The 27,760-nt window shown below is 47.8% G+C and overlaps 1 protein-coding gene across 1 annotated transcript; it reads left to right on the forward strand.

Moving 5' to 3' along the window:
• On the forward strand, positions 1-27,760 carry MGST3 (microsomal glutathione S-transferase 3). Its single transcript, XM_075540460.1, has 6 exons — positions 1-87; positions 20,910-21,033; positions 23,517-23,590; positions 24,735-24,792; positions 26,320-26,392; positions 27,509-27,760. The coding sequence occupies exons 2-6, from the start codon at positions 20,917-20,919 to the stop codon at positions 27,643-27,645; spliced, it is 459 nt and encodes a 152-aa protein (XP_075396575.1). The 5' UTR covers positions 1-87; positions 20,910-20,916; the 3' UTR covers positions 27,646-27,760.

Below are 27,760 nucleotides of genomic sequence, written 5' to 3' on the forward strand. Positions count from 1 at the left end.
CCTCACCAGACCGACGGCGCCTCACCCACAATAGGCTGCGCCTCTGCGGTCTGCTCCGGTCTGCAGCTGCGGAGAAAGGCCGACCCGGTGAGTGCGGCTGTTCCACCTCTCCCGCCGCGCTGAGCCCTCCCACACCCCCCGCTGCCCGGAGCTAAGGGGGAGCTCGCGCGCGTGCCCCCCCAACATTTTAGTGGATTTGCTTTCTGCCTTTCCCTGCCCTTGCCTTCCTCCACCTTCTTCGCCATCTCCCTGAAGGGGTGGGTGTGCAACCTGTAAGTGAGGCCAGGCCTCGCTATTCGTAGCTCTGGGAGAGTCTCAAGGTCAACCGGGCTAGGGTGCCTCTCCTCTCTTTTTCCGCGGCGGTGCAGCCCCCGAGGTGGGGAGGCGGGGGCTGCCTCCGGGACCCTCCCCGGCCTTGCCCTCTGCAGCTCCGGAGCGGGCAGCGGGCGGGCATTGCAGGGCACAGTTGCGCAGCCCTGCGGAGGCACTTGTTTTAAAAATGGCCTGGATGCGCCGCGCCTCCTGCGGCTGAGAATGTGTTGCTAGGAACCGCCTCGCAGGGAATTTTGTTTGTTTTACCCCTGCCTCCTAGAAACATGTGTTCCTTTGAATCGGAACCTCTAACCCGCTCGTTTCCTATCCGAGAAGCGCCGGGGGAGGGGAGGGAGGGCTCTTCGTTTTAAGCGCCTGCCTGGGCTTTTGGAGAATTTCCCCTTTATCTGGGAGGCCCAGGGCCACCGAGCTAGGGGCGACTGCAGGGCGGTGGTGGGAGTTGGAGACTCCCTGGTGAGTCACCCCGTGAAGTGGTGGCTTCTGCTAATTTTTTCCTTGGGAGTCGGAAGTTTACTAGCGACATTGTAGCTGAAAGGAGAAACCCGAGCGTGGGAAAGGGAAAACGGAGGTGGGCGGGTGGGTAGGAAAGGAATGGAGTGGGGGGTCGGAGTTTACAGGGACCTAGTGCGTGCGGCAGGTGCAGCCTTTGAAGGGTTTTTTTGTGGGAGCTGAAGCGGGGGCTTGTCGGGAATCTACACGACCCTGAGCCTGCAGCGCCTGCCCTCCCCCGGAAAAGCCCCCAGGGTTGTTGGCCAGGGTGGCAGGCTATGTTTTAGTTCTGTGAATTAGCAGTGAGAACATTTGTCTGGATCGGAATCAAGAATGATTATTTTCACAGGAGTCCAATTTTAAGCTAACATCTAAAATTCAAACAATTGCTTTCATCCCTGGGAAAACAGCGTGTTGGACTGTCCCTCCTGACTCACTGTTACAGAAATAGAAAACTTTGTCCCGCAATATTTTTTTCAACAGATGTTACTATATATAAAATGATAACGATTCCGAGGCCAGCCATGAGCCCTGTACCCAGGCCCTTCCTTAGGTTAAAGAGCGAGACTGAGCTGGGGAGGGCAGTTTCGCCCCTTTATTTAGACTTCCTCCTGCTTGGAGGAGGCGCTCACCAGAAAGGGGACCTTAACCTGGAGATTAGCACTGCTAAAGGACCTTGCCCATTGTGCAGATGAATGCTGAATCTCCCCTGGGGAAAGCGCTGCAGTGAGGTAGATGGCAAGCCACCCTGTCAAGTCATGTAGGGGGAGAGCAGCGTGTGGAATGGCTGCTTAATGGTCTCCGGTGCTCTTCTGTGGTGATAGAGGGTGCGGGCAGCCCAGGTGGTCGTGATGGTTGGATGGCATTGTAAATTCACTTAATGCCACTGTGTAGTATGTTTCACACACACACACACACACACATACACACACAAAGTAATGCCTATTCTACAGACTAGTATGTCATCCCTTGTAATTACGTGCTCTTCATCTACATTCAGCTCACTGTTACTGTCCCCTTTAATCATCAGCCATTTAGCAAACGTAAGGAGCCCTGCTGGTACTGTCAGGTGAGCATGGGGCTACTAACTGCAAGGCCATCAGTTCAAACCCAGCAGCCCCTGTACTGCAGAAATCAAAGGCTGCCTCCGCCCATGAAGATTTGTAGCCAAAGAAACCCTCCAGAGGGTCACTGTCAGAAGGGACTCATTGGGGAAGAATGATACTCTGTTATAATGCTTTTGCAACTGAATCCATGGATGCTATTTAGTGAGTATGCTGCCCTCCTGAACAGGGAGAATTTAAGTTACCAGGTATGTAAAATGAATATTCCTCAACCTTCACTGTCTTACTGGATCTGCTCACTGTTTGTGGAAAGGGAAGCAGCAAATGAGACAGATTATACTGCCTTCCAAAGGCATGTGCAAAGAGTCTTAAGGTTCTCATCGTCTGGAACCACATAGGCCCTCTTCCCCTCAGTTCTTTCTAGAGCTCACCTGATTACCAAGTGGAATTTGGGTTCTCAGATTTCAGGCCTTGGTCACCTTTAAAAAAATAAGTGAAACCTTATGTCTCCATCTTCAGAGTGCAAATGATTGTTATGAGATCATTCTAAAGACTACAGGCGTGGAAAAGTCAGACCCTTCTTTCAGACAGAAGCCAGCATCCAAGGCAGTTCCTTCGTTCAGCAGGGATGCCGCAGCTGCTCAGAATTAACTACAACTTACATATCTGTGATGGAAAACCCAAGTGGTATCAATGTGACTCATTCCAGATCCCCGCCCCCCTCTTTTGGGAATTGTGGCTTCCTTGGCCTGTGGCCCTAGGCTCCTTTGAGGTGGTAGTTAAGGTACAGGTGTGTGCCAATAGGGATGCAAACAAAATAAAGTGCAGGTTTCTTGGTTGCTTTGCTTGTTGCAGATTTGCTTGCTATGAAAAATAGGAGGGTCCCCCTCCCCCCTTTCTTATGATCTCTAGGGCTCATGAGGAAACATTTGCTTCTTGTTGGACTTTCCTCGAGTCTGCCCCACCCCTTTCCAATTAGCAACATCTCAGCCTTTAATCCATTTCAGACTTGGAGTTAATTATTAGTTCTCTGTCCTTGTTAATGTATTTTATGCTCAGGTGTGTCAGGGGACATGGAAAATTTCAAAAGTGATCAGTCGTGTTATCCAGCCTCATGGAGCAGCAGTATAATCATGGGCTCTGGGACCAGGCTGCCTGGTGTGTGTGAGCCCAGGTCTTGCCCTGTGGTAGCATATGGTGGCTATAGGACCTTGCTCAGTTTTCTCACCAGGAGAAAGTTCTCACGCTTGTTAAAGTGGAGGGTGTGGGCAAAAGAGGAAGGCCCTCCATGAGATGGCTTGGCACAGTAGCTACAGCCAATCAGCTCAGTCACACCTGGCAGCATTTCATTCTATTATACTGCGAGTCTCTATGAGTCTGAGTGGATTTGACAGCACCTGAATACAATATGTATTAATAGGGATACTATAAGGATTTAGGGGAGCTCTGATGGCTTAATGCAGTGGTTCTCAATCTTTCCAAATGCTGAAACCCTGTTATACAGTTCCTCATGTGGTGGTGAACCCCCAACCACAAAATTATTTTCGTTGCTACTTCATCACTGTCATTTTGCTACTGTTATGAATCGGGTGACCCCTGTGAAAGGATCATCTGAACCCTAAAGGGGTCGCAAATCACAGGTTGAGAACTGCTGGTTTAGTGGGTTAGGTAATTGGCTGTTAACCTAAGTTTGGCAGTTCAAATCCACCAACTACCCTGAGAGGGAAAGAGAGGCTGTCTGATTCTATGAGGATTTGCAATCTCAGAAACCCAATGGAGCTCTTCTACTGCGTTCTATAGGGTTAGGAGTCGGAGTCCACTCAATGTCAGCAGGTTTCATAACGCTTTAGATGAGTCGATATTGGTAAAATGCTTAGAAGAATGTTTGGCCCACAGTAAATAACACACTCAGCCATAATAAGAATGATGTGTAACATTGCCTGCGTCTTCCTGTAGTGTCTATATCTGTATCCCTCAGACAACCCCCTACATGATAGGCACTTGCTGTTATCTCTGCCTGTGTTCTTTTCTCTCTCCTGTCATTGTGGGTCCTTCTTAGCACATGCCCCAGGCTCTCACCCTCCTGCTCACTGCCCTCTTCTGATGCCCTATGTCCCCTTGAATATATTCAAGAATGTTAGTTCCTTTCTGCTTAGCCTTGGTCCCCACTGTAAGCCTGCACCTAGCATGGTGCGCGGCGCTGAGTAGTAGGGCAGAATAGCTGCAGGAGCCATGCCCAAGGGCTACTGAACAAGGTGGTAGGCATGGCTTTGGGACAAGCATTCTATAGGTAAAATGCTCTGTCCAGTCTGGAGTTTAAGGAACTAGGTTTATTTAATGAATAAAACCAAGCCAATTGCCATCAATTGGTTCCAACTCATAGTGCCTGTGTATAGGGAGTCCAAGATGTAAATCTTTACAGGAGCAAATAAGTTAGCCTCGGCTTTCTCCTGTAGAGCTGCTGGTGGGTATGAACCGCTGACCTTGTGGTTAGCAGTCCCAGGCTTAACCTGCACTGCCAAGGCGGCACCTTATTTAACAAATAACTAAAAAAGAAAAACGCACTGCCGTGGAGTTGATGCTGACTCACGCAGCCCTATAGGTCGAGGCAGAACTGCCCTTGTGAATTTCCTAGACTGTAACTCACTTGGGGAGTAGAAAGCACTCTCTCTGTCAGAGCAGCTGGTGGTTTTGAACTGCTGATACCTAACCACTATGCCACCAATGCTCCTATTTAATGAATAGCTATGAGAAATGAAACGTCTTTCTCTTTCCCTCCATGTTTGAGGCCATTTCCAATTTTCTTCCCTGTCTTCGGAATGTGTAGCCTCCAGACCATGGGAAATAGCCTGTGGGCTGTCTCTGGAGTCACATCTCCTGGGAGGCATCCCTAGGTGACCCCTTCTGACCTGCACGTCTAGATTAGGCTTTAACAAATCTACAAACTGTCACCCATGGAGCCTCTGTCACCACAAGCCTGTGGGGAAAGTCTGTCATGACACAGTCAAGGGAGCCTAGAATCATCCTGTCTTCTTCCTGACGGGCACATTGCCAGTGTGCCCCAGGAGATGCACAGTCCATTCAGGCAGGCACGCTTCATGCCTTTGGATGCAGACATCAGACTCCAGAGAAACAGGTATAAGTATTTGCTTGCTTTAATCTTGACCAACCTCTTTGCAAGCTTGTGGCCGCTAACCCAGAGTCCTTCATGTGGACTTGAGCAACATGCCGTCCCTCTTCTTGCCCCAGCCAGCGCAGGTATGTTCTAAACAATTGTTTTCCATGCTGACGGCCCATCAAGGCGTGGGAATTAAAATGGTGTCTGAAACTTGACTGTGCCTTACAGCTCATCTGTATCTATGTAACTATAAACACTACATACACTTGGAGGATAGACTTGTGGCTCTTAAAGGGGCAGGGCTTCCATTCTTCTCATTCATAGTCTCCACTTTGCAGCTAGTCTACCAGTAACCTCAATGAGGAATTGAAGAACACGAGGTGCTGGGATTAGGAAAGGAGCCCTGGGGGGGGCGATGTGTTCAACATTGGGGGGTTAACTGAAAGGTTTGAGCCCACCGGCCACTGCATGGTAGAAAGATAATCTGTCTCCATAAAGATGTAGCCTTGGAAACCCTAGGGAGCAGCTCTGCTCATCTTCCTGGGTTCCTGTGAGTCGGCAACAGTATGGTGGGTGTGAGTTGAGTTGTTTGCGGATTAAAAACCTGATTGGAAAAGTCCTACCTTATGACTGACTTGGCTTGGTGCTCTCGCACCTCACTTGAGCAAATAATCAAGCATTGGAGAAACCATGCTCTCACGGCAGTGGCACAAACTGTGCCCAGCTGTTGGCTGACCGGTTTGTGTAACCCTCCCAGCGGCACCTGGGAAGAAAGATCTGGTTCTCTCCCTCTGACAGCTCACAGTTAGGGAGCCAACCGCGTCAGCTGTCCTCCCACACCGGGGTTGTCAGGAGCAGTAGTGTACTGCATGGCACTAGATTTGAGCATCTGGAGGTGTTTGTTTTGTTTTCTTATTAACTTACCTTCCGCGATTAGTCCTTAAAAAATAATATGCCGAGTCATTGTGAAGTGAAAGTGACTCTTCCTCACCTGAATTTTATTCCTTCAGTGCCCGTCCAGGTGCTCTATTTAAAACCTGTCACTTGAAACATGGGGACACTCAAATGGAATTTACCATTGTCTCATGTAGAAGTGAGCAGAACTGGCATTCTGAGGGTGTAGGCTGAGCCCACAGCAACCGCGGGCCTCCTGTTTCTCTCCCACAGTGGAAAGGACGAGGTGCCCACATTGGCTTCCCACCACTTTCTGACATGTCCCCATGATGGGGGGCAGCTGTCCGGCTGAGGGGGACTCTTGAGACCTCTTCCTTTGTGGGGACATCAGGAGCTAGAAGGAAGTAGAGACAGCTTCCCGGGAGGGGCTCTAAAGAAGCAGACATCCAGGGCTGCCTCAGTGTTTCTGAACCCCCACAGTGTGTTTGGAACTCAGAGAACTCCCCTGCCCTTACCATCCTCAGGTGTTACTCTCTAATTCCAGTCTTGATTTTTTTTTCCCCATGTAAACTAGGGACCAACCTGTGCAAGGGAGAGTGGATGAAGAGCCCAGGCAGAGCCAGCTAATGGTTTTGATGAAACCTGGACTGGATAAAGGAGCCCTGGTGGTGGTGTGGGTTTCTTGTTGGACTACTAAACGCAAGGTCAGCAGCAGTTCAAAACCACCAGTCGGTCCTCAGGAGAAAGATGAGGCTCTCTACTCCTGTAAAGAGTCACAGTCTCAGAAACCCATGGGGGCAGTTCCACCCTGTCCTATCCGGTGGCTATGAGTCGGAATCAACTCTGTGGCAGTGAATTTGGTTTGGGGTAGAGATTGAGTCATGGCTCTGGGATGATCCGTGGGGACTTCCTCATTGCCCCACCCTGGATGCAGAGAGGGGAAAGAAAAAGACGACTCCAGTTGAGTTAGTTTTGAGGAGTGCACTATTCCAATGGGAGTTGGGTGGGGTTACCGTTGTCCAAGCTGGCTCTGGTGCCTGTGGCCGGGGGCAGAGAAGGGGCTTAAAGGCCAAGTCTTCTGTCCCTCAAAAAGCTGATTGACTTTCATTTTAGTAACAGATACATTGCTGTCACCTCCTGGTTTAGAGTGAGGAATTATTTGAGGCAAGTGCCCAGGTCTATAAAGCTGCCTGACCTCTACTCGTGATGTGGCCTCGGGAGGTTTTGTTAAGAACCTAGGAGGGGGTTGGGTAAATAAAGCAGAAGAACTTTGCCCCGAGGAGTGTTCAGTTGGATATAGTTAAGGAAGATTTCTGGCTTAGCCCTTTTGTAACTGAAGAAACTCCTACCCCAGTGAGATAAGGCAGGTGGTAGCAGAAGCAGGAGTGGGAGGAAAGGGTGGGAGAAGCTTTAGCACATACTCATACCCATCCAGGAGAGCGCCTTGGCCAATACTATCATAACACTGCATTGCTAACGCAGGCACTGGAATGGAGCATGTCTTCTAGGAGGTAGACCAGTACAGCCTACGTTTAATCACTCCCAAAGTAAGTGTTTAAAATGAAGTGTTCTAGTTTCTGTAAAACCACAGCAGTATTTCCCAGTGCAGGTCCAACCACCCACACTAGCCTATGGCCTTGAAGACCCACAGCGGTTACCAAGGCGCCAGCATTTCTCCTGGTCTCCCTGCAGAAGCCCACCATAACTTGGCACTTTTCAGCTGCCCCCAAAGACCATCCCGGCATTAGTTTCATATGATTTTCCCAATTTTCTTCCCTTAACCTGATATGTGCTTTAAAAATCAATATTTGACTAATGATGAAGACTTTGCTGCTTAGTAAGGCTAAAATAGAAATATTTATCTGTGAAATCAAGAGTAAGGCAGTAATGTCTACTCTCACCACGTCTGCTCAACATTGTACTTCTAGCCTGGGTCGCCAGGTTAGACCAGGAAATGAAGGCATGTACATTGGGAGGCCATGGTGGGAGTCGTCCTGCACAGACAGCCGGATTCTAGGAAGACGTGAGGTGTTCCATTGGGCCTGGAGCCAGAGCTACACTAAATCTGGGTTCTTAGGCCCTCTCCCTCTGCTCCTGGAGGGACGACCCTGAGTGTAGCTTTGGTATTGCCCTGAATGAGAACTTTGTAGAAGGTTTTCCCTTCCTGGTTCCCTGAGCTAGAGAAAGGAGGTGTTCCCACTACCAGGTATGGGGAAAATCCAGCAGTGTGATTTAGTAATGAAGCATGTTCAGTGTTCACTAACTGTGTGGCCTTAAGTAAGTTAACTCTCCTTGCCTCAGTTTCCTCATCTGTAAAAATGAATGATAAGAGTGACCACCACATAGATGGTTGCGAGGATAAAGAGTATTAATTTTTAAAAACCTTTTCCATTGTAAAAGTATTCCTTTACATGCCATATTCAACACCTTCTGATTCCACTCACCAATATTACAATCCCTCCAGTATCCTCTCTGCCTCCTGTTTCCAGTCCTTCTTTCCCAACCCTCTGAATGTTGTCCAAGAATGCTGCCCTTTGGGTCGTCCATGGTTCATTCTGACACAGAGGTGAGTTTAATTCCAAACCCAAAGTGTAAAGGGCATGGTCATGGGGGGTCGCACCAATCTCCATGCAACCAGCCAACTTGGTTCTGAGCTCTGGTGCACATTTTTGCTCCCTCTCCATGTAGGACCTGTTAATGTGATTCTTTTCAGAGCAGCTGGTAGTACTAGTTGGGCACCCTCTAGCTCTTCTGGCCCGGGTCTGGACACTGATGTTTGCATGGACTGATGCTTCCGTTGGATGAATTGTCTCTGTTTTCACTCTCTTCTTTCCTCGGGGTCAGAAGAACCCAAAAGTGGCTCCTTAGGTTGCTTAGATGACGGCCCATGAGCTTTTAGGACCCTAGTCACTCTACACCAGAGTAGGATGTAGAACATTGTCTTGGTGAACTGTGCTAATGCCAGTTGACCTTAGCGGCTCCTGAGACGATGGTCCTGACTGCCAGGCTCAGCGAGTTGTTCCCACAAGGTGTTGGGTTATGTGGAAAAAGTTTTTACAATTTCATCCCCTGTATGAAGAGTATCAGTTTTTAAAGGGTTTTTGACAGTGGATTAGGGATTGGTATGTTTTCCCCCAGAAAGACATGTTCAAGTCCTTACCCCTCCGTACCTGTGAAAATGGCTTTACTGGGAAATCAGGTCTTTACAGAGGTGATTAATTAATATGACAAACTGGAGTAGCATGAACTCTAATCCAGCTTGCCTGGCATCCTTAGAAGAAGACGGAAGAATGCCATGTGAAGATGCACAGACACAGAGGGAAGACGTCTTGACCACATACCGATGGAGTCAGATTGGAGTTAGGCAGGCATTTACCAAGGAATGCGTGAGGCTATCAAAGCTAGGAGAAATGAAGGATTTTCCTCCCGGAGGCTTCAACTGCAGCACAGGCCTGTGGACACCTTGATTTTGGACTTCTAGCCTCCAAGCTATAAAAGAATAAATTTCTCTTGTTGTAGGCTACCCAGTTTATGGAACAGTGTTTCAGTAGCCTAGGAAACCAGGACACAGTGTCAGTGTCCGGCATATGGGAAGCACTTTGTGTATATAGTGGGTCTTAATATGTGTATATTGTAGGTCTTAAAATTGAGTATTTACCTTCAGGACCAAGGGTGTGAGGGACGATGCTGGGAGAGTGGAGGGTGAGTGGGTTGGAAGGGGGGAACTGATTGCAAGGATCCACATGTGACCTCTTCCCTGGGAGAGGGACAGCAGAGAAGGGGGGAAGGGAGACTCCGGATAGGGCAAGATATGACAAAATAACGAGGTATAAATTACCAAGGACACATGAGGGAGGGGGGAAAGGGGAGGGAGGGGAAAAAAAAAGAGGACCTGATGCAAGGGGCTTAAGTGGAGAGCAAATGCTTTGAGAATGATTGGGGCAGGGAATGTATGGATGTGCTTTATACAATTGATGTATGTATATGTATGGATGGTGATAAGAGTTGTATGGGTCCCTAATAAAATGTAAAAAAAGAAAAGAGGAGAAAAAAATGATTAGGGCAGGGACTGTACAGATGTGCTTTATACAATTGATGTATGTATATGTATGAACTGTGATAAGAATTGTATGAGCCCCTAATAAATTGTTAAAATTAAAAAAAAAGAATTATAAAAAAAATTGAGTATTTAGTGGGTATACAGTGGGCCTTAAAATTGTGTATATAGTGTATATATAGTAAAGTTGTGTGCATAGTGTATATATAGTAAAGTTGTGTGCATAGTGTATGTGGCATATATAGTATTTTGTGTTTATAGTGGTACTGTTTCTCATTTTGCTATTTCTGCTAGATGGGTGTGAAATTTTCCATGAGAAGTTAGTTGAAGGTTCCATTGGCTCTCTAAGTGGAGATTTCATTTGAGTTGTGTTGCTAATCATTCGGAATTAAAGGAATAGCCAATCTGGGTATTGGAGGAGATAGTATTGAGAGGTCCTCCCCTAGCATAAGGAGTTGATTTTGAAAGATTAAAAAAACCTTGAACACTGACTCATCTGACTGATGGAAAATCTGACCTTGTGAGTGAGGAGAGATTTGGAAATCCAGTGTCTGTCATGGGACAGGCTCACAAAACAGTCTCAAGAAGCACTGAGCTGGCTTACCACCTGTTTTTGCTTTTTCCTTTCTGAAAATGTGGGGTGTTTTCACCTACATGGTTAAAGAACTTTTCACTAGAGACAGAATTCTATGTTGAAAATCTTTTACCTTTAAATATGCTATCTCACTGCCTTCTATTTCTAATGAAAATGAACCCATCATTCTGATTGTCATTTTTATCTGGCTTTTTAAGTATTTTCTCTTTATCTTTGGTATTCAGCAGTTGACGGCTGTGGTAGGTTGATTGTGCCAATGAGGCCTCCATAGGAACATGTGGGTGGGGTTTAATCAGGCTGCAACTTGATTGGAGGGAAATCAAGATAAAGGCTTGCCATGACCTGCAGCCCACATGAGTTAAAGAACCTTCAGTATATTAACTGTTCCCAGGAAAGTGTGCTGTGAATTAATTAGCCATTATATTCCTTCTTGCTGCATAAACCTATCCTTTTATATATAAAATCATAAATGTCCTGGTTTTGTTTCTCTAGCAAACCCTGCCTAACCCACCTGCAGTATCTGTAGAGTACTCTTCTTACGTTTATTATGTTTAGGATTATTGGATGAGTACGTTGACGTATTTCATTATTTTCCTCTGCCCACTTCGCTTTTTCCTTCTTCATTTTTTATATCAAGTGTCACATGGTTTGTCGCGCTCCCTTTTGAAGCTAGAAGAAACAGTCATCTGGTGGCACACTCTCAATGTGTCCAGGCTAGAGTGCTCTGCAAATCAACCCGGTGGTCTCCTCGGCCCCATGGTATTGTCAGGGACACTCTAGGAGACGGAGCCTCCAGGGCACTGGTGGAATATGGATCCCCAGAGTAACACTTGCCATGTAGTTTTGGTCTTCTGTTTAAAAAAAAAAATCTAGAACAGTGGTTCTTAAAATGTAATCCCAGATCACCAGCATCACCTATGGATTCATTACTAATGTAATTCTCGATGCAACCTAAGACCTAGTGAATCAGGAACTCTAACAGTGGGGTGTGTTTAAGCCCTCCAGGTGATCTGCATGCTGTTAATGCTAGAGTCGAAGGTGCAGCAGACTGAGGTGAGGCACAGTCTCCTCAGAAGGAATGCGAAAGTTGGACAGCGATGAAGGAAGACAGGTGTAGAATTGATGCATTTAAGGAGCCCTGGTGGCACAGTGGTTATGTGTTGGGCTGCAATCCTCAAAGTCAGCGGTTTGAAACGAGCAGCCACTCCTCAGGAGAAGGACGGGGCTTTTTACTCCTGTGAAGAGTTAGTTTCAGAAATGCACAGGAGCAGTTCTACCCTGTTCTGTAGGGTTGATATGAGTGGACATTGGCTCAATGCCTGGGAGTTTTGATTTGGCAAAACATATGGACTACATCATGAAAGGTCTAAAGAAATAAGAAATTAGTCTTAAAAGATATACAACAGAAATGTTCTTTAGATGTATGGATGGCGACACTTTGACTTGCTTACTTGAAAAACAGAATTTGGAAGGACCAAATGGGACATTGCTTGTCGTGTTTGTTAAAATAGAAAACCAAAACCAACCCAGTCACCATTGGGTCCCTTCTGTCTTACGGTGACGGTGTGTGTGATGGGATAGACCTGCTCTATGGGGCAGGGGAGGGTCAACAAGAATGAGAGAGTTGTGCTGACAAAATAGCCACAACAGTGGACCCAAACCTGCTGGGATCATGCAGATGGCCCAGGACTGGGCAGTGCTCCATTCTGATCAGCATAGGTCAGAGATGACTGAACCGCCACCAACGACAAAAGTAATTGGTTACCACTGACCTAGGTCATGGTCCAACAGCATTTTGTTAAGTTTCAGTCTTCATGCAAATTATTTTGAAAAAATCTAAGCCAAAGATGTGTTCTGTGTCCTCAAAGAGCTTAGAGCAATGTGGAGATGCACAGCATTTTCATTGATCAGTGCGGAAGAAGTGTGCACCCATTCCGGGGCAGAGCCTGTGAGGATCAGAGTAAAGGCTTCTTGGAGAAAGGGGGAGCAGGACTTGCACTTGGCCATGTTGGTAGCTCCTAGGACCTGGAATCCTGGGATATGTCTCTTCCTGTGGGAAGATGCACAGGATGCGGGGGAGGGCATCGGGGAGAAGAGACAGCTGGACGCCTGCTCACATGCTATTCTGCCTCCTAAATGAGGGAGGTAGGACAGCCCTCTTGTTTCTTAACCGTTAGTACTTGGGCTGTCCCCTAAAACCTAGCTGTCAAAGGCCCCCTTAACAAAGCCGAGCATATTCTTTTTCTGTATACAGGCATCTTCACAGGTAACCACTTCTCCCTTGTCCATAGGGTTTCCAGTCCTCTAGACACAGAGGGCCAAGACACTTGCCTGGTCCTGTGGCATCCGCACGATGTGTGAAGGGAGATCAGTTGGGGAACAACCACTGTTGTTTTAGTGGCTTAGTTTGCAGAAGGAGATCAATGGACCTTTCTACCTGGTCTCCCTCTGTCTGGAAGCTCCCCTGAAACCTGTGCGGCTTCATATAAAACCAAACTCACTGCCATGAGTCGATTCTGCCTCATAGCTAACCCTACAGGGCACAGGTTAGAACTTCCCCTTTGGGTTTCTGAGATTGTAAAGCTCTGAGGGAGTAGATGACCTCATCCTCCGGCAGAGCACCTGGTGGCTTTGAGCCGAATAGCCCACTGTGCCACCAGGGCTTCCCCAGGTTCAGAGCCACGCTCTCTTCTCCACAGACAGACAGGGGTGACCGCCTAGGACAGCAGTTCTCCACCAGTGGGTCGAGACCCCTTTGGGGGCCCAACAACCCTTTCACAGAGGTCGCCCGATTTATAACCGTAGCAAAATTACAGTGATGAAGTAGCAATGAAAATAATTTTATGGTGTGTGTGTGGAGGGGGTGGGGGGTCACCACCACATGAGGAACTGTATGAAAGGGCCGCGGCATCAGGAAAGTTAAGAACCACTGATCTAGGAGACACATTGGCCAGGAATCCAGCCAGGCCTCCCATAGTGGAAGCTGAGAATTCTACTGCAGAACCACTACTGCCCTCCACCTCTAACCTTTAGGGAAAGTGATTTCCACTCAGAGGGGCTCCCTCGGGTAATACTCATGCTGGCTTGCTTATTTGCATCCCTTTCCTTTGGGGAAGTGGGGCTTGCTCTGCTGACATCGTCTTCTATGCTGATCATATTTCTGGAGGGAGAAGCCGGAAATATTAACTGCTCCATGGCCTGGTCTCTCCCTCTCTCTGCCATCTCTCTCAGCGCCGACGCACAGTGAGAACCCTGTCGGAGAGAACAGAACTGCCCCTGTGAGTTTCCAATACTGTAGCCGTTCACAAGAGTAGAAAGCCCCATCTTTCTCCCATGGTATAGTCAGTCCTCCTCATCATCTGGACCTGCCCTCTCGGACTTCATCTCCCACCATCGCCACCATTCAGGGTGGGGAAGCCACATTGGTGACTCTGTCAGGCTCTCCTCACCTCGGGCCTTTTCTGAGTTTTCCTCTCGCAGTAACATGAACTCATTGCCTACTCAGCTTCCCCACGGATCTTTCTCCTTGCTATTGTCAGTTTTACCCCAGGTCACTCATGCTGCAGAAAGCACACTGTTCAAGCAGACACTTTGATCAGTTACACTAAACTGCTGTTTGGTTTGTGAAGGTTTTTTTTGTGTTTTAATTAGGACACAATCCAGACATATCAATATTTAAAAACTAGAGCAAACTCAAAATGTGACAAAAGGGAGATAAACTGCTAAGGTTTTAACCATTCCAATCAGATGTTTCATTTTAATCTACTATAATTGTCCCTACAACACTTTCTGAGAGCTCAGCTCGTCCCATCCCTCAATAATGATCAGGGGGAATCACCGGAGGCTTCTATGTGCACATCCTGACCAAGTGTATTTTGGGCTTCTGTCATCCACAGCCTTCTTCTGCAAATCGGGTGTTCTTGACTTAAGCTCTGATACCATTCCCTCCTTCAGATTTGGATTACATTATTTATAATCCTTGGATCATGCAAGTTGGTGTGCTTCTATGTGGAACTCCTTGGGGGGAAAATTGGGACTTTCTACTACTTAAAGATTTATAGCAGTGGTTCTCAACCTTCCCAATGCCGCGACCCTTTCATACAGTTCCTCATGCTGTGGTAACCCCCAACCATAACATTATTTTCATTGCTCCTTCATAACTGTCCTTCTGTTCCTGTTATGAATCATCATGTAAATATCTGATATGCAGGATATATTTTCATTGTTACAAATGGAACATAATTAAAGCATAGTGATTAATCATGAAAACCATATGTAATTATATGTTGTGAAATATTTATTTGTAATTACAAATGAATGAAATTTTGTCTTGAAGCATGGTGTAGCATGGGTAACAGTCTTCACGCTGGGTACTCGTGTATGTGGGCGTATCTGCATGTGGGCGGACCCACCTGGAGACAGATAGAGGAGCGGTGTCTCGGGTCCTAAGACCATCGGAAAGATGTGTTTTCTGATGGTCTTAGGCGACCCCTGTGAAAGGGTCATTCAACCCCCAAAGGGGTTGCGACCCACTGGTTGAGAACTGCTGACTTACCGTCTCAGAAACCCACAGAGGCATTTCTACTGTGTCCTATAGGAACACTGAGTCAGCATGAACTCAAAGACAGTGAGTTTGAATCATAATAAACACCTGTGTGCTAGCTTATGTAGGTACTGTACTTTCTATATAAAGAGTTTACTGTGTAACTGTATTCTTTGACTCAAGTGGTAGCATCTAATTTCATGTATTGAATATCTCTTGAGTGTTGTAGCTTTCTTTGTTTAATTTTCTCTCAAAAATCTTTCTATTAAGTGCATCATGGCTTTCAAATGCAGCAAAACCAATGTTCTTTTCAAGAGGCCAAGGAGAAATATCAATTTGGAAGTGAAAAAGATTCAACAACGTGAAGGTGAAAGTCAGTGATTGTTGTTGCTCATGAGTTAGATATGCTGCACTGGACAATCACAATAATCCTCAAAAACAAGGCAAACCTTCTCCAAGCTGTTAAAAGATTAACTCCACTACAACCTGTAAGGCTCATGGAACTGCAAGAGGCATGAAGAAGTTTCTACTGACTTGAATCCAAGAGTCAAACACAAAAGTGAACTTCTCTCCTCATATTAACAGTCGCTGCTAAAGCAGAACGCTTGCTTGAGATGCATAAGCAGCAGGATCAGACTGTGCTGTGTTACCCAACTTTGATTCTGTTGAAGAATCCTGATCAAAGGGGGAAAGGGCAGAACAGAAGTTCAAGTTCTCCTGGGCTCCAGACTTTCTTAGCCATTGAGTTTGGATGAACCCTCAAAGCAGTTACATTGAGATCATCTTTTAAACCATAAACCAAAAGTATCCCCTAAGTTTTTTCTTTAAATTAAACCATAGTTGAGCTTCATCAGTAAACCGCGTCTGCCTTGAGCATCATGCTCTTTTGAAGAACTGTCTATATGGTTCAAACTGGCAACAGCCACCCAAAAAGGTAGAAAAGGGACAGGGAGTGTATGTTAATATGGAGGAAGAATTCAGAGAAGGGTGCGAATGGTCTCGTAGCTTGAATGTCCCCTGTGCCACCAAACTGTTCGTGTAGAAGTTTAGTGTACAAAAGGCCCCCCAAAGTCAGTGAGAAAAACCCCATGATCCTTTTATTCCATTGCCCATGAACTTTTGAAGCCCTCATATGTTCTCTGTGTATTATCAACAACAGCAACCAAAAAATGGCTTGTTGATAACATGAGTTGCCACTGACAAAGTAGGTAGGTGATGAGTGTTGTGACATGCCTCGGGAAACATCCAAAGGAGTGCCCAGGCCCGAGAACTCACGTGCCACTTATCAGCTGCTCCAGCCTGTCCTCTGGAAGCTATCTACTCGGGCTGGGCCGGCACAGCTAAGGCATGGTGTGGCAGGTGCCCCAGCCTGGCCTGCCCGCCTTTCCCAGGCACTCGCCTGCACACACAGGCCCTTTCTAAGAGTGGAACATCCATCTCTTTGCCTAGGGATCCTCAGAAAATAGGAATTCAGCCACCGTTAAAGTGTTTATAAACCCTGAGTGAATTACGTCTGCTTACTCCTCTAAGGACAATTCTTCACTATTCTGAGTGTGTGGTGGATTTGTTTTCAGCGGCTGTGGTGACAGGTTTATTCCGGTTCTGAACTGCTTTCTTGAGTCATTCCTAGATGCAGTTGCTTCCATTGTTTCCGTAGGTACTTTTGATGTAAGAAGAGGAAACTTAGCAGAGGGGGAGGAATGGCAACATGAGTTGGGACTAGCGATGGTACCCATGGATGAGCTGAGACACAGTGTGCATGGACTGTCGAATGTAAAACTGATGATGATCCGCTTTGTGAACCTTCCCCCAACTCACAATAAAAAGTGCCTTTTTTTTTTTTATTTAGGGGGAAAAAATTTTTTAAAGAAAGGGAAAATGTAAATTGCTTGGGGCCTGTTCTTTGCCAGGCACTGTGTGATCAAACTTCTCGGCTGGGGATCACTCCCAAATCCACTGGAGCTGTGGCTGGCTTTTATTACACAGCTGCCAACACACTCTCCTTGGAATGGCAGGTACCAGGCAAACTCGGACCCTCCCTGTGATAATGGATTAGAGATGATGTCCACTCGACACGCCTGGGGTACTATAATACCCCAATGCTGACATCCAGACTTTTCAGGAATTCATTTGGCCAACGTTACATTCATTTACCTCTGCATCCACCAGCCTCCCCCCCCCCACACCTTACCTCTGCCTCATCATCCTGCATCCTGTTTGTCACCTTCCATAGCTACGCAAGTGAGGAGAAACCTGACTTGAACCTGACTGTGCTTACCCGCTTCTAGTAATTGAGCCGTTGCTCAGTGTAAATCTCTGTGCAAACATATGTAAGTGTCCCTTGGTGTTGCTGCCCTAGAGAATCCAACCTAATGCACTCCCCGTGGAAGCGTGGAGGCTGTTGTTGTTGGCTGCGCGCTCTGCTTTAGCACCGGCCACACCAGCAAGGACGTGCAGGTTGCCGTGGTCTTGTGCGGGGCTCCTTGTTGGGTGACAGGAAGCTTGCTGAGCTTTCCGCCCGCAACCACACAGCTGGACCTCCTGTTCCTGCAGGGAGAGCCGGCCTCGGGAGCAGCCCCTCTCCTGCCACCTGCGGGAGCACTCCTGCTGGCTCCATGGCTAATTATCCATCCTCACAAACTGCCAGCTTTAGGGTGGGACTCTGGGTCCCCAACACTGTATGTGCCCTGCCTTTCATTATTGCTTATTATTCCTGCCCCCATCCCAATTCCCTCTCCTTTGGTCCATATCACCTCTATCAAAGTGTGAAGAGAGTCCCTTTTACGAGGGTGTAACTGTCTCAGCAGGCTTCACCTCCCACACTGCATGTGTTCCTTAGAAAAGGGGGTCCATTATTGAGCAGTGCTTTTGAGTGTTCCTTACCTATCGTGGAAACATCTATCCACGAAGTCCTCTGTCTTATCATCTAGCTTCCTTGACCCAGGCCCCGACACATCTGAAACGCCCAGGTCGGTGACCACTACTGCACTGCCTTCTCTGGGAAGGACTCCAGAACCTGCTCTAGCTGTTGCCCTTGTGGGATCTCCTTTCCTTTCTGCAAGATGGAACTCACAGGTTTTTTGTTTTTGAAGGGTGACAGTGAAATAGAGAGCTGGACAAATACAGGGGAGCCCCACACTGCCAGCAGCCTGGGACCGCATCCGCAGCGTAGGACCAGCAAGCAGGCTCCCATTAATGGCAAGCTGTGCCCTTCCCCAAGTACGCTTCATCTTACGATGCTTACGCTGTTCTCTGACAGCATCCGAGATGATTCCATTTTAAATGGCCCTGTTGGGCCCAAAGGCGTTGAACTTCTATGATGGCAGGCAGGCAGGAAGGAAAAAAAAGAAACCAAACTCAGTGCCGTGAGTCACTGCTGACTCATAGTGACCCCACATGACAAAGTAGCACTGCCCCCATGAGTTTCCAAAACTGGAACCAGTTACAGAAGCAGAGAGCCCGGTCTTTCTCCCCGCAGAGCAGCGGTGGTTTCACACTGCTGACGTCTCAGATTGCAGCCCTGTGATAACCACAGCATCCCAGGGCAACTTCAGAAAGGCTCGGCCGTTTCTGTTTGTGTTTGCAGAGGTGTTCCAGGGTCACTGTGTGTACTTCCTTGACTACTACTGTAGCACCCTCCTCTAGCTGAGTTTTCTAACTCTAGTTCAGGGGTGCTCAAACGTTTTAAACAGGGCCAGTTCACTGTCCCTCGGACCATTGGAGGGCCAGACTATAGTTTAAAATATATATATGAACAAATTCCTATGCACACTGCAACAATCAGGGCAAAAACACCTGGCAGGCTGGATAAGTGTCCTCTGCAGGCTGCATGTGGCCCGCGGGCCATAGTTTGAGGACCCCTGCTAGAAGTTACTCATTTTAGAAGTGAATGTGGACAGGGGCACTTGGCAGGCAGTCAGAGGCAGTCAGAGACTCCTTGCTCTCCGCCTGCACAAGCTCGGATCCAGGGCAGGCAAATGCAGTGGTGTTTCCTGTGCTGAGTCACGGGACTACCTTCTCCAGAACGAGGCTGGGATGGTGGCCATGCCCACCCTAGGAAGGGCTCATGCTGGAGAAATGGACAGAGAACACAGACGGGAATTCTATTGTAAGCTGGAAGGATGGGGGAGTGGGTAAAGATTTCCACAACTTCAGCCCCAAATGTTACTTCTCCGACCTAAGGGAAACTTGATAACGTCTGCCTCTGTTGAACATAGCAGTCCACTCAACAGCAAAGGGAAACTTATTTTTTAAGAATTGAGCGAGTATTCCACAAGAAGACGAGAAATCCAGAAGCAGGTGACTGGTAGTTTAAGCCATTGAATATAAAGTTGATCAGCTTGAATGTAAGCCCCCACCTAATTTTACAATTTAAAAAAAATTGTTTTAGTAAAAAAATTTTTTAAAACACTTTCCTGCCTCAAAATCTCTATTGAGGAAGATACCCCAATTCAGTGGAGCGAAGGCCTCAATTTTTCAGTGGGAATGTAAAGGGACTTTAGCTCTAAAAGCATTTGAGTCCAGATTCCGCCCTGATCCTTAACTGTGTTAGACCTGGGAGCCTTACTTCCTCTCCTGGCGTCGCTGGGGCAGTTTGGGTTGCTTCCATCGGGTGGATTGTTGGATGGATGACTGGGTACCATTTTGCAGTCAGGTGGTCCTCTGACATACAGGAGAAGTAAAGCCAGGTGGCCTTTCAGAGAGGGACATAAGATGCCGAATGCAGACAGCAGCTGCGGCCCCTGTTCCGGAGGAGGCAGTGGGGCTCTTGCTGCATCCTGCCATGCGCTGAGCCAGCTCCCTTTGGGTGGGCAGCACTTAAAGACATCAGCAGGGCGACACTCATTCATCTTGAGATTACCAGGACTTCCTCTCACCTACTAGGGATTATCTTCTTGTGCCCAGTCTATTTCTTTCCTCTTGACACAGGACAATAGCAAAGATCAGGAACACTGGGAAAAGAAGCTAGAATTAGCTTTTTCCCCTCTCAAACATCTCATTATAAAAATGTCCAGGCATACACCACAGTTGAAAGAGCTGGGCGTAGCCCCACCTGGACTCTGCCGTTCACAAGTTGCTATACTGGCTGATTGGTGCATTTCAAAGTAAACACACATCACAGCATTTCGTGGGACTCATTTTAAAATGATGGGCTGAGCAACCTGGCTTCCCGAGAGCTGCCTGACATTTCTTGGTGGCATTATTTCTTGGTGGCATATTTCTTCAGTAGCATTCAGGCAGACCCTGCCCTGCCTGTGTGATGGCCCTGCTGCTGTTCCTGCGTGCGCCCCAGGTCTGAAGGGTTACCACGGGGCCTGCCCTCACTGTGTCACACACACACACACACACACACACACACACACACACTATACAATCATGGTGTAGACCCTGCTTTATGTATACTGCCTTTTCTCTCTCTTTTTTACTTTATTTTGTCATCTAACATATCCTTTACCACTTGGCCATATTAGCTATTTTTCCAAAAATCAGATGATTTGGATCGGACTTCATGGCACTGCATTTGTTTGTTAATATCATTCTACATTAACAACTGCTGCAGTTGTATAAAGAAATCTCATAGTTCTAATAGTGATCAAAAGTAGCCAGGCACACAAGATCATGTGATTGTGTACTCTGGGTGTACCTTGTCAGAGAACACCTCGCATTCTGCCGTGTGGCACACAGCACGATGTCTAGCGCTGAGAATCCTCGATGTACGCGCTCCTTCTGGTCTGCAGGTGCACGCCTGCCGGTAAGAAAGCAGTGCACTGCCACGGTGCTACGGCTGCCGTCCTAATGTGCTTTTTCGTCCACAGAGCCGAGATGGCTGTCCTCTCGAAGGAATATGGTTTCGTGGTTCTCACTGGTGCTGCCAGCTTCATCATGGTAGCTCATCTAGCCATCAATGTTGCCAAGGCCCGCAAGAAGTACAAGGTGGAGGTGAGTAGGGCGCACATGTTGTCTCGTCTGTCATGGCGATGTGTTCAAGAATTGGTCATCCACTGAGGATAGGGAGGAGCATACAGAGCTAGTTGTCACTAGTGGCAATTTCAGAATTGACACTATTTAAAATGCTGTCCTTTGAATCATTTCATTGAGAATGAGCGGGAGTGCTGAGTGGAGACCCAAAGCCCATCTGTACTTTAACTGGACATCCCCTTACAGAAGGGTCACAAGGAGGAGACAAGCCAGTCAGGGTGCAGTATAGCAACGATGAAACATACAACTTTCCTCTAGTTCTTTAATGCTTCCTCCCTCACTATCATGATCCCAATTCTACCTTACAAATCCGGCTAGACCAGAGCATGTACACTGGTACAGATAAGAGCTGGAGAATTCAGCGGGAAGTGTGTGGCTGAAAAAAAAAAAGGAAACACAGGGAATCCAGGACAGATAAACCCTCTCCGGACCAAAAATGAGAGTAGCGATACTAGGAGGGGAAGGGGAAGGTGGGGGAGAGGAGGGGGACCGATCACAATGATCTACATATGACCCCTCCTTGGGGGATGGACAACATAAAAGTGGGTGAAGGGAGACCGGTCAGTATAAGACATGACAAAATAATAGTAATTTATAAATTATCAAAGGAGAGTGGGGGGGGGGCAGAGGATAAAAAGAGGAGCTGATACCAAGAGTTCAAGTAGAAAGAAAATGTATTGAGAACGATGATAGCAACAAATGTACAAATGTGCTTGACACAATGGATGTATGTATGGATTGTGATGAGTTGTATGAGCCCCCAATAAAATTATTATTTTAAAATAAAATGCCGTCCTTTGTGGCAAAAAAGAGGCAAGAAACACGGGGCCCTGTAGGGGGCTAGCACCTGTGAGTGGCTGTGAAACACATCCCTTTTGTTTCTAAGGGGTTTTTCCTCTTACATTTGCTTTGTTTTATTTTTAACAGTTTTATTGACTTAAAATTCACATATCTTACAAGTCAATGGCTTAAGTGTCTTTGAAAGAGTTGCACAGTCATCACCACCATCCATCGTAGAGTGTTTTCATTTCCTTGTACTCATTATCATTATCTCCCCATCCCCTACCACCCCAACCTCCCTGCCAGAACTCTAGGAAACTGGGGATCCAGTTACCGATTTTGCTCTCTTGGATTTCCTAGAAAGAAAAAACATCCCAGAAAAACAAACCAACCCCAGAACAGAAACAAAACAAAACCGAGGGGAAAGCTCAATCGAAAAGAAAGCACAAAATAAAAATGGGAGCACATATAAAATGGGTCGGAAGGGAGAACCGATGATCCAGTGTCAAAGTGTAACCAACACCCTCTGGCCGAGGGCCAGGCTGCTCGCTCACCCCCCTGCTCAGTGGCGCGCTCCGCTTCGTAGTTGGGGGCTGAGCTGTTTGCTCCGCATGGGCTCCCGTAGGAAAGTGTGCAGGGTTCAGAGCAAGGAACTTATGGGCTGGGGCTATTTGTCTTCTGAAGAGGGTCCAGTAGTGACATTGTTCCTGGTGTAGTGATGGCTGGCGTTGGTTTACCATATAGCGAAAGAAGATAGAGAGATGCAGCATTGAGCTTAAAGCTCCAGGGGGAGGAAAACTCACTGCCATCAAGTCAGTGCCAATTCTTAGGAGGCTTATAGGGCACTTCCCTGTGAGTGTCAGAGGCCGGGACTCTAACCGGAGGGAGTAGACAGCCTCTTCTTTCTCCTGAGGAGCGGCTGGCGGGTTTGCAATGTCCACCCTCTAGTGAGCGGCCCAAACCATCACCTCTACCCCTCCGGGGCTCCTTAACACTCCCTTTAGTGCAAGCTACTTAAGTACCCCAAGGGAGCAATTTCAGACACCCATTTCTGTTGAGCAATGCCTACATAGCTTCCCGAGCTGAAATCCGTTAAGTTTTTACATGTGCAATTTCTTGTTTTTAAATAGATATGTACCTTAAAACTCACACATCTACTTTCTCCTCTCCCATTAAGAGAAATCTGCAGAGGTGTATTTGATGACTGTTGGGACAGAGCCATTTCCCTATGGAGTCTTTGTAACGTGTCTGAAATGCACCATTGATGGTCTGGCACCAGTGGATAGCCTGGAGCCTGGCACAAGCTGCCTCTCCCTCACACAACTCCACAGCCATGACCCCCAACCACCATTGAGTCAATCCTGACTCATGGTCACCCCTCAAGGTTTCCAACAGCTCAAGGGGCCTTGGGTGCACTTGAATCCCCCACCTTTTAATTAGCGACATTCTTATTACAAGAGACATAGTACACAGGAACTGAGCAAATCTTCCTCTGAGAACTGAGACCCTGGTCACTAGAACCGTTTAAGGAGAAATGAAACGCTCATCTAACAGAGTTAGTTAGGATGGAAGATGATTGATAGTCTCTAAGGTTGACTCTGTTTCCTATCTGTGAATGTTCCTCTTGGCTCTGTGGACTAATGATATGCCCTTGGTTTTCACAGTACCCGACCATGTATAGCACGGACCCCGAAAACGGGCACCTCTTCAACTGCATCCAGCGAGCCCACCAGAACACGTGAGTGCTGACCTTGGGGGCACCAAGGACACCTGCAGCCTGGTGTCTTCTGAACACTGAGCATGTGCTTTGGCTCTCTCGGCGACAGCAACGCTGGAAGTAGCTCCCCGAGCCTTTCTTCCTCTGGCTAGACTCAAACTCCCAGGCTTTTGATTAGCAGCCATATTGTATTAACTGTTCGGACTCCCAAAATCTCTATCTCAAAACCAAGCTTGTTGCCAGCAGATTGCTTCTTGACTCATCACAACCCTGCAGGACAGGAGTAGAGCTGCCCCCGGAAAGGCTGTAATCGTTAGGGAAGCTAGTCGCTACAGATTTCTCTCATGGGTCTGAGCCACTGATCTCGTTGTTCTCTGCTGACCACTTAACCACCGTGCCACCAGGGCTCCTGTGGGTTCTGCAGAGGCATTTCTGTGCTTGTTCGAGTTTCCCCTGGGAGTTGAGTGATGGGTTGAAGAGCAGGTCACCAGTCGTACATCCGCCACCTGTACACCTTCTGTTTCATCTCCCTGATGCAGTCCCCATGATACACAGCCACGTAGCCCTCTTTTGTCCATCCCTCCAGACATTCTGGGCTTTGTCCTTGGGGAAATGCTCCCTTTCAATACCAACTGGTTGGCTGGCTAAGGTAGAAACCTCTTCCTAGAGGCCTCTCTGTTGTTTGTTTCCAAATCTAAAAGATGACTCTTACTGAAGCCAGTAAGAGTGTTTTGTTTTTGTCTTGTTTTTAATTATGCTGGGTTTTGTCCCACATTTTTTTCTCCCACTCTCCAGAACCTTCCATCATGATGCCTTTGAGAGCAGTGGGTAGCGGTACCAGGCACTAGCTAGCTCCCCTAGTCTCCTGCTTACGGAGAGACTGATGTTTGTGTGGGCCGTTCGTCCCGGACTCCTTCTTCCCATGTGCCTTTTCTTCACTCTCGTTGCCGCCAGACGGAGAGGCCAATAGTTGCGCCTCAGCTGGCTGCCCAGTTGCTGCTCACCAAAGCAGGATGTTGAACGCCCCCGTCTTTTTGCGAACTGTGCTATGTCGGTTGACCTTGGTGTCCCCCAAGGTCACCTTCTCTCAGGTGCTTGGTTTTAGCAAAGACGTTTTCGTAGCTTGTGGGGCATTATTTTAAACGTTTCGTTCCGTCTCTTCCAGGTTGGAAGTGTATCCTCCCTTCTTGTTTTTCCTAGCTGTTGGAGGTGTCTACCACCCGGTAAGCTTTTCCCTGTGTTTCCATCAACAAGGGAGCTGCAAAAATGTCCTGATAAATGGAATGAAGGGAACAGAGTGTTTTCACTTCCTTTTTGAAGCCCCTCATACTTGATGAGTTCAGTGAAGGGGGAAAGGAACGGACATCTCTAGTGTCCAGGGACAATGTTTAGCAGGATTCCTCCGGATACTTTTACAGAGTTCTCAGATGAAGGTAAGGAGAAGGCTGTGTCTTTCACCAGGTCAAATCGCTTTAAGGATTACTGTTGGGGACCCTGGAGAGAGTTCCGACTCATAGCAGCCTGGTGCACAACAGGATGAGACACCCCTGCTCTGGCGCCATCCTCACAAGTGTTGTGATTGAGCCTGTCGTTGGAGCCCCTGTGTGCGTCCATCTTGCAGAGGCTCTTCCTCGTGGTCACTGCCCCTCCACTTTACCAAGCATGACGTCCATGTCCAGGGACTTTAAGAGTAGAGGAATCTACACTTGGACTCAGCTCCATCTGATCCCCCCAAAATTTATGTCTGTCTGAGCATTTTCCTTCGCTGTAGTCATGCCTGGAACAAAGGTTGGCTGATCACTTGGGTCGACAGCACAGAGAGACTTGGTTTCCTGGAGCTTCACCTTTTAGTTAGGGGACACCAGCAGAAATCCATGTAAGCAAACTACAGGCAAGCCTGGTGTCATCACACTCGGCTTTGCTGTACTTACAGACATGAGAGCAAGTCGGGAAGTATTGCTCCTTGGGTTCCAGATCATGCGTGCACAGGTCTATCTACCCAGCCCGTTTAAACAGGCCCCTGCGATCGGCTGTAGGCAAGCTCTCTCAGGGACACACATGTCCCCGTCTTGTGAGGATGCCTTCAAAAACAGAGGTGTGATCACAAAGCGCTTCTGAGAGGAGCCGCTGGGCCAGCTAAGTTTACGGCATAGAGGACAGCTCAGAAGGTGGGGACTTTTTTGAGGGGGACTTCAACAGTGTACTCTTATGAGATTTTCTCAGAGGACACCATTCTCTGAAGTAGGCTAAGAAAAATTGGAAACTGGGTGAGAAATGGGCCAGAAAAATCGCACCAAGAGTTTTCCCATCACAGCAGGGCCCCTGTTCTGGCTTTGAAGGTAGCCAAGAGTGTCCTGCAAGGCTTCACTGGGAAACTGCCCCAGCCACCCTCCCACCCAGAGCGCGCACCTTCAGACTTCTCATTGCCCCCAAACTCTGGTCGCCTTCTCCTCGGGCGCCCTGACCGTCCCCAGGACAGCCTCTTCTCATGCTCTAGTGCTTTGTGTTCATCAGGAGCAGGCAGCGTACTTGAAGGGTCCCCCCCAGTCCTCGGCTCCCAGGCCCACAAGTAGTTGGTAGACCCACAGCTCTTTGTGCTTCCTGACTACAACAAAGACCTTCAGCCGGTAGTAATAGTTTACTGTATCCATGAAATGGTCAGCTTAAACGTTGTGTCAGTGAACCCACGGTGTTAATGCGGGTGTTCCTGTTTCATTAAGGTGAATGCTAACACAGCCTTTTCATTTTAGCGTATAGTTTCTGGCTTGGGCTTGGCGTGGATTGTTGGACGTGTTCTCTATGCTTATGGCTATTACACAGGAGGTAAGGACCTGCTCACACCTGCCAAGGAAGCACATGTAAAATCCCATGCGCTGTATTTTTTTCTTTTTAGCAGGACTTGAAGGAAGGTGGGAAATAAAGTATCTTCTTATTTTGTGTTCTTGTTAACCTTGGAGGAGAACAATACTTACTTTAAGTGAGCATTGTCGATGTGGCAATTGCAATTCCAAAAACTTTGCGTGTGCTGTTTACTGCTAGGATTCTGGGAGGGATGCTGTGATCCCATTTGATAATTGAGGAAACTTGTTTAGGAAAATTGGGGTCAAGGTCACAAAGCCACTGAGTATAAATCAAGATTCAAACCCAGGTGATCTGACTGGGAGTTCTTGCTCCTCCCCTCTCCGGTGGTGGTTGCTAGTTTCTCATTGGTGGGTTGGTTGGTGGTGGGTCGGTGGTTGGAGGGGGAGCAGGATGTGTTGGGGTGGAGGTGAGTGGACGGAGCCCTGGAGGGCCTGCATGTTGCGTGGAACGGCTCCATGGGCTTCTCGAGGCCGTGACCGTTCAGAAACAGATGGCCAGGCCTGCCCTTGGAGCAGCCTCTCGGTGGGTTGAGACTTCTAGTAGCCTCCCATCGACTTGACCCTTACCAAAGACCCAAGCCCACTACTGTCAAGTTTGTTCTGACCCAGGGAGCCTCCAGACAAAGCAGAGCTGCTCCATGGGGTTTCCCAGGGTGTGAAGCTTTACACAGCGGTGGCCATGTCTTTCGCCCACAGAGCAGCCAATGGGTTTGAACCACCAACCTTTGAAGTTAACAGCCCAACACTTAACCCCAACTTATGACACCAGTGCTCGTGTGTTCCAGAGGAAAGGATGAAAATAGTTTGGGGCTGTGTAGATTGTTGATTGAAGAAGAAAGAGAATTGCCCTTCTAAAGAGCCCCGGAACAAAGGCCCTCTGGGTATCATCCCCTAGATTTCTGAGGTCCGGGAACAGGATGGTGACAGATTACATGGCGGCATGGAGTCCCTGACAGGCAGGCAGCTAAGGATGGGCATCAAGCATCCCTCCCTCGGGTGCCTGAGAGAATGGCTGGTGGGTGTTGATACGCCGTCACTGAGGACGTGCTCAGTAACTCGTCTGCTCTCTCTCCTTCAGAGCCCAGCAAGCGGAATCGCGGCGCCCTGGGCTCCATCGCCCTCATGGGCTTGATGGGCACGACAGTGTGCTCTGCATTCCAGCATCTCGGTTGGGTGAAAACTGGCTTGGGCGCTGGGTCCAAATGCTGCCATTGAAGAAGTATAAGGGTTTAAAACCTCGTGTTCATTTTGAATGACTTACCTTAATTCCCCGTTACATTTTTTTTTCTAAATGTAATAAAACCTAAGTGGCTTTAGCCTCATACCTAAA

This window comes from Tenrec ecaudatus, chromosome 1 (assembly GCF_050624435.1).
Source record: "Tenrec ecaudatus isolate mTenEca1 chromosome 1, mTenEca1.hap1, whole genome shotgun sequence".
Classification (NCBI taxonomy): domain Eukaryota; kingdom Metazoa; phylum Chordata; class Mammalia; order Afrosoricida; family Tenrecidae; genus Tenrec; species Tenrec ecaudatus.

Bases quoted from the DNA above. Each gene is read 5' to 3' on its own strand.
- MGST3 (XM_075540460.1), top strand. From the start codon at position 20,917: ATGGCTGTCCTCTCGAAGGAATATGGTTTCGTGGTTCTCACTGGTGCT. The intron at 21,034-23,516 runs GTGAGTAGGGCG...TGGTTTTCACAG, and splicing joins GCAAGAAGTACAAGGTGGAG to TACCCGACCATGTATAGCAC. The intron at 23,591-24,734 runs GTGAGTGCTGAC...CGTCTCTTCCAG, and splicing joins CAGCGAGCCCACCAGAACAC to GTTGGAAGTGTATCCTCCCT.